Here is a 6709-nt window from a genome sequence, read left to right as displayed (position 1 = left end):
AACCTGAGCAATACCAAGACCCCACCTTACCAAAAAAACACAATTAGCTGGGAATGGTAGTGTGCACCTTTTGTCCCTCTTACCCAGGAGGCTGAGGCAGAAGGATCACTTGAGCCCAGGAGTTCAAGATTACACTGAGCTACAATCAGGCTGGCTACTCTGCACTCAGCTGCAGGGTGAAAGAGAGAGACTCTGTTTCTAAATGAATGATGAATGCAGATACCTTTTAACTTGAAAAACAAAGAAACCTGAGAGACACCACCCTAACCAAGTGATCACAGTTAACATCACCAGAAATGGAACAATCGACATTACATGCCTTCTAATATGATAGACTGACAAGAGCTCCTGTCATTTCCAGGGTATTCCTACCCTAAAAAATGCACACTCTGAATTGAATCATAAGGAAACATGAGACAAACTTAAATTCAGTGCTCGCCCACAAAATAACTGGCTTTTATTAAACAACGTCAATGTCAAGAAAGTTAAAGAGACTGAGGAACTATCTTCAGTTAAAGGCTATATATTTTTTTTTGGCCAGGGCTGGGTTTGAACCCACCACCGCTGGCACATGGGGCTGGCGCCCAACTCCTTTGAGCCACAGGTGCCGCCCTAAAGACTATTTTTTAAAAAAGAAACACTGAGGAACTAGTCCAGATTAAAGGAAACTGAAGAGACAATTGGACAAGGTAGGGTGGCTCACTAGTAATTCTAGCAATCTGGGAAGCTCAGCCAGTGCTGGGAAGGACTCTTCCTCTGGGAAATCTGGAACCAGAAATGTGGACAGCACTGCAAAGGGACCTGAAACAGGTGAGTTAAACTCCTGGGGAGACTCTTAGCTAGGACCAGCTAGAGAAACTCCCTGTGGAGTCATGTTTCCATGGCAAAGCCAGATCATTTATCCTTTCTAGCACTCATTTTGTTTGCAGGCAAATTGTTTAAACAATCAGGGGATTCACTGGCAAAAAACAGTCTATGTCCCCAACTCATTAGTCTCATGGCAAATAAATACACCAAAATCAACCCACCAGATCCTGCCCTTGAGCCAACATCAAGCCCAACTGATGCTGTGAATAAAAAAATTTCCTACAAAGCTTCTCTCTTTTCACGGGCCTCCCTCGCCCTGGCATGCTGAGTTCAATTAGTTCATATTCCACTTCCTCTATTTGCTGCCAAAGACAGCCTAGAATTTGAATAAGAGAGTCTTCCTCACAAGGAGAAATGTTACTTTATGTGCTAAATTTTACTTTCAGGATCACGCAACTTTAAAGCTATTAGGGAGGGACTTTCTGTTCCCCTAAAGCTTCTAAACTGCTTCTCCAAGGGTGGTCTGTATCGGGGAGTTTGTCAGAAATGCAAATTCTTGGGGCCCAACCCAGACCTACAGAATCAAAATCTATAAGAAGTAGGGTCCAGCAATCTGTTTCAACAAGCACTCCAGTGATGCTGATGCTTGCTGAAGTGTGGGAAGCACTGGGCTACAACATCTTACCGTTAGCAATTATTAGGAAAACAGATGTTATCACACTATATTCAAAGGCCCTGAAACCTGAGTATTTTAAAGGTACCAATTCTGGCTAGGCATGGTGGCTCATGCCTATAAGCTTATCACTCTACAAGGCCAAGGCAGATAAATTGCCTGAGCTCAGGAGGTCGAGACCACACTGAGCAGGAGACCCTGTCTCTACTTAAAATAGAATAATGAGCAGGCATTGTGGTGGGCACCTGTAGTCCCAGCTACTTGGGAGGCTGAGGCAAGACAATCACTTAAGCCCAAGAGTTTGAGGTTGCTATGAGCTGTGACACCACGGCACCCTATCAGGGGCGATATAATGAGACTCTGTCTAAAGAAAAAAAAAAAAAAAAAAAACAACTAAAACTTGGCTGGGCAAGGTGGCTCATGCCTGTAATCCTAGCACTCTGGGAGGCCGAGATGGGTAGATGGCCTGAGCTCAGGAGTTCAAATCCAATCTGAGCCGGGTGTGGTAGCTCATGTCTGTAATTCCAGCACTTGGGAGGCCAAGGCAGGTGGATTGCCTGTGCTCACAGGTTCAAGACCAGCCTAAGCCAAAGTGAGACCCCGTCTTGGAAAAAAATAGCTGGGCATTGTGGTGGGTGCCTGTAATCCCAGCTACGTGAGAGGCTGAGGCAAGAGGATCATTTGAACCCAAGAATTTGAGGTTGCTGTGAGCTAAGACACCATGGCACTCTACCAAGAGTAATCAAGTGAGACTCTGTCTCAAAAAAAAAGAAAAAAAAGAAAAGACCAATCTGAGCAACAGCGGGACACCATCTCTAAAAAATAGCCAGGTGCTATGGTGGGCTCCTATAGTCTCACCTAGTTGGGAGGCTGAGGGAAGAGGATCACTGTATCACTTGTGCTCAACAGTTTGAGGTGGCTGTGAGTTATGCTGCCACGACACTCTACCAAGGGTGACAAAGTGAAACTGTCTCCAAAAAAAAAAAAAATTCTAAAACTTAGCTAGGCAACATGATATGCACCCATATTCCCAGGTACCGGACAGGCTGAGGAAGGAGTAGGACAGGCTGAGGAAGGAGGATCGTTTGAGCCCAAGAATTTCAGGTTGCAGTAAGCTATGCTGATGCTATTGAACTCTGCCTTGGGCAACAGCGCAATAGTCTCAAAAAAACCCTTTTCTTGCCTAACAAAAATGGGTTGTATCCTCAATACAAGGAAAGACCCTCACAATTCTAATATCCTTGTGCTAATTTTGCTGCATGGAATGCTATCCATAAGTTGACTAATTTAAGGAAATTAACACTCATAATCTACACCTCTGATTTTACCAAAACTAAAGAATCAACATACTCATATACTCATACTATGAGCCTTTAAAGTCTTATAATATGATGAACTTACATTCAAAATCTTTTATAAAAGAAAAAAAACAGTCTACAGTGTGTCCACAAATCTTGGCCTCTCATTGAGAAGCTGCAAGATGTCCTTGAATAAGATCCTGAACACGGGACAGAATAATCTCATTAGAGCTGCTACAATTTTCCGGACCATATGGAGGGTCTATAGTCAGAACCCCTGCCACACAGAGAGTCCTCTTTGAATCTCCCTCTTCAGTGATGGGGATGTGGTTCTTCTCAAGCCATTTCTTTAGACTACTCTTTTTCTTTTCCAGATCCTCATGGCTATATGCTTTGCAGTCTCCAGACATGAACAAATCCATCAGCTTCTCCCTCACTGTATGGTCCCCTTCACTCACAGCTTCAACAGTCTGCACAGCATGTCCCATAATTCCAGTGATAGACACACTATCATCTTCAAGGAAGTTCACAAGGACGATACTTTGGAGGAAAAGTAAGTTCAGAGCTGATTTGCAAAAAGAAAAATCTATAAGGGCCCATAAAACTATGAAAGAAACAATGGAATGAAAGGCATTATCAACCCACACAGGTCACTAGTATAGCAGGGAATGCTCTTCCCTGTTTGAAATTAATCCTCTCACCATCAAATGCTTTCACTTGTTCAATAAGCATTTCCTGATGGTTTTAAAAACCTAAACGTTTTACCCAGCCTAAAGTATATTGTGGAATACAGTTAAAGTATTACTTAGAGAGTAATAAATGCCTTAAATGTGTATTAGAAAAGAAGGCAGGGTACAGATTTAACTTTTAGAGTTAACAAACAATAGGCTTAGTACCTATAGCACAGTGGCTAGGGTGCCAGCCATATACACCAGTGCTGGTGGTTCAAACCCAGACCAGGCCTGACAAACAACAATGACAACTACAACAAAAAAGTAGCTGGGCATTGTAGCAGGCACCTATAGTCCCAGCTACTTGGGAGGCTGAGGCAAGAGAACTGCTTAAAACTCCCACCAGTTTGAGGTTGCTGTGAGCTGTGACGCCACAGCACTCTACCCAGGAAGACAGCTTGAGACTGTCTCAAAAAAAAAAAATTCTTATCTCAGCTGGGCAAGGTGACTCACGCCTATAATCCCAACACTCTGGGAGGGTGAGGTAGGTGGACTGCCTGAGCTCACAGGGTTGAGCATAGCCTGAGCTAGAGAAAGACTTTATCTCTAAAAATAGCCAGGTGTTGTGGCAGGGCCTGTACTCCCAGCTATTCCAGAGTCTGAGACAAGAGACTCACTTGAGCCCAAGAGTTTGAGGTTGCTGTGAGCTATGACGCTACAGCACTCTACCAACGGTGACAAAGTGAGTCTTGTCTCCAAAAAGTTCTTATCTCCACCTTGTTTCTGCCAACTTAAAAAAATAAAGTAGGCTCAGCACCTGGGGCCCAAGCGGCTAAGGTGCCAGCCACATACACCTGAGCTGACAGGTTTGAATCTAGCCTGGCCCGCCAAACAATGACAGTTGCAACCAAAAAATAGCCCGGCATTGGGGCAGCACCTGTGGCTCAAAAGGGTAGGGCACCAGCCCCATATGTGGGAGGTGGTGGGTTCAAACCCAGCCCCAGCCAAAAAAATAAATAAATAAATAAAAATTGCCAGGTATTGTGGGAAGCGCCTGTAGTCCCAGCTACTTGGTAGGTGGAGGCAGGAGAATCGCTTGAGCCCAGGAGTTAGAGGTTGCTGTAAGCTGTGATGCCACAGCACTCTACCCAGGGCAATAGCTTGAGGCTCTGTCTCAAAAATAAAATAAAATAAAGTATTTGGTGGGGGAGGCAGTGTAAGGTTGGTGTCCATTAATACTATTCCATTAACATTTGTGTATGTTGGCCAAGCGCTTTAAGCTGAGGCAGGTGGAATGCAAGAGTGAGAAGCCCCCACCCCGAATTAAAAATGGAAAAACTAGCTGGGCATAATGGCGGGTGCTACTTGGGAGACTAAAGCAAGAGGATCATTTGAGCCCTAGAAACAGAGGTTGCTGTGAGCTACAATGACAACTCAGTGCTCTACCCAGAGCAACAGAATGAGACTATCTCAAAAAAATAAAAAGATAATTACACTTTCATTTATTTGCTTTTTTTTTTTTGAGACAGAGTCTCACTACGTCACCCTGGGTAGAGTGCCATGACGTCACAGCTCATAGCAACCTCAAACTCTTGGGCTTAAGCAATTCTCTCGCCTTAGCCTCCCAAGTAACTGGGACTACAGGTACCCTTCACAACGCGCGGCTATTTTTTTGTTGCAGTTGTTTAGTTGGCCTGGACAGGGTTCTAACTGCCACCCTCAGTGTATGTGGCTGGGGCCAATAACCGTTGTGCTACGAGCAAGCGCCGAGCCTATCTGCTCTTTTTTATTAGTCTGGCTATAATACAGTGGCAGCATCAACGGGTGTCATGATTTCAGGGAAAAAGTATACATACTCACTTGGCAGAGACGGGGTCTGTAGTTAAAACCCATCCTTTGTATTCATTCTTCTCACTGGCTGTCACTCTGACCTCTTTGTAAATGTAATCTTGCCATTCTAAGGGGCCTTTCTTCATCCATTCACTCATGGTTGCCACGTGGCTAGATCTAAAACCACAACCAGTTCGGGTTATTATGTATGTTCCCCCTAAACAAATGTCTTACCCCTGATTACCATCCTAAAGGCAAATAAATGCGTGATTTGTATCAAGTTCTTTAAAAGTGACTTAAAACAAGTTTTAATGTACGTACACAGAACTGATACTATGGTTGGGGAAAAGAACACATGTGTAAAGACTGCTTGAGAACTGTCCTTAATACATCAGGAAAACAGTATTTACAATTAGGTCTGAACCTAAGCGGACAAGAAGACGCCGCGGTCCAGTCAGGGAAACTCCCGGGCACTCTTCCACTCCACTCTCCTCCTGCATTCCCAGTCCAGATCGCTCTCACTTTGGCCTGCAGATGCTCAAACCCTTCCACTCTGATTTCTTTAGATCAAAGGCATATACTCACACGACTTTTAACCAAAACTGAAGCAGGGAACACTTCTGATATCCACCCGCTCGGTCTTTAATTAAGTAACTCCGCTGGATCCATCAAAAGCCCCGATTTGTGAGAATTTCCTCCTAATACGTGTTCGGAGGATGCGCAAACGAGAAGGCAAAACTAAGGCTCTGAAGCTCAGATCCTGGCCCTGTCCTACATCCACAAGATATTTAAAGGTGTACTTGATCCTGACATACAAGAAAAATACCCGTTTAAACTCTTTGCAGCACCGGGTACTCGGCCACCACGCGGTGAGGTAGAAGCCTTGAGCCGAGCCCGCCCGAGACCAGCATGCTTTGCGCCCGTCGTCACTTCCGCTCCCAGAAGTCTCCGGTTTGTAGTCCGCTGTGGAGGCCTGCGGGGTGCGGCTAGGTGCTGGGGCATTGTTGTAAAAATAATGATGAGGAGCCATGTTCGTTAGAGCTAGCTGCCGCTCTGCATTGCCACGACGGACATTTCAAACAATTTTTGTTTTAAGGAAGAAAAGGCCCGTGGCAGGTCCTCAGTGATAGTAGTCTAGAAATACACTTTGCCATAGAATCAAAGCTCACGAACCCTCTGATAAATCCTAAAGCTCTAATAAGTGTGAGGTGAACTGCGGTGGAGAAGAGTGATAGGGCGAGGTTTGTTCTTTGGTTTGTATAGGGCAGTGCACATACCTGCTAGTTTGGATGTGCCCTCGGTCCAATCTTGTGAGAGGTGCATAAGCTGGAAAGAAATTCATGAGATCCAGTTGAAATCCACCTAGCGGCTCGGCGCCTGTGGCTCAAGTGGCTAAGGCGCCAGCCACATACACCTAAGGTGGTGGGTTC

At 44.9% G+C, this 6709-nt stretch overlaps 1 protein-coding gene across 1 annotated transcript; it reads right to left on the bottom strand.

The window, feature by feature from the left end:
• Positions 1–2877: 2877 nt before the first annotated feature.
• Positions 2878–6121, bottom strand: GEMIN6 (gem nuclear organelle associated protein 6). Its single transcript, XM_012814048.2, has 3 exons — positions 5865–6121; positions 5310–5456; positions 2878–3318 (listed from the first exon to the last, which is right to left on the bottom strand). The coding sequence occupies exons 2-3, from the start codon at positions 5435–5437 to the stop codon at positions 2943–2945; spliced, it is 504 nt and encodes a 167-aa protein (XP_012669502.1). The 5' UTR covers positions 5438–5456; positions 5865–6121; the 3' UTR covers positions 2878–2942.
• Positions 6122–6709: the final 588 nt, after the last annotated feature.

Source organism: Otolemur garnettii, unplaced genomic scaffold, assembly GCF_000181295.1.
Source record: "Otolemur garnettii isolate 467f Iridium unplaced genomic scaffold, OtoGar3 scaffold01086, whole genome shotgun sequence".
Lineage (NCBI taxonomy): Eukaryota > Metazoa > Chordata > Mammalia > Primates > Galagidae > Otolemur > Otolemur garnettii.
This window is presented reverse-complemented; position numbering and strand designations above follow the sequence as displayed.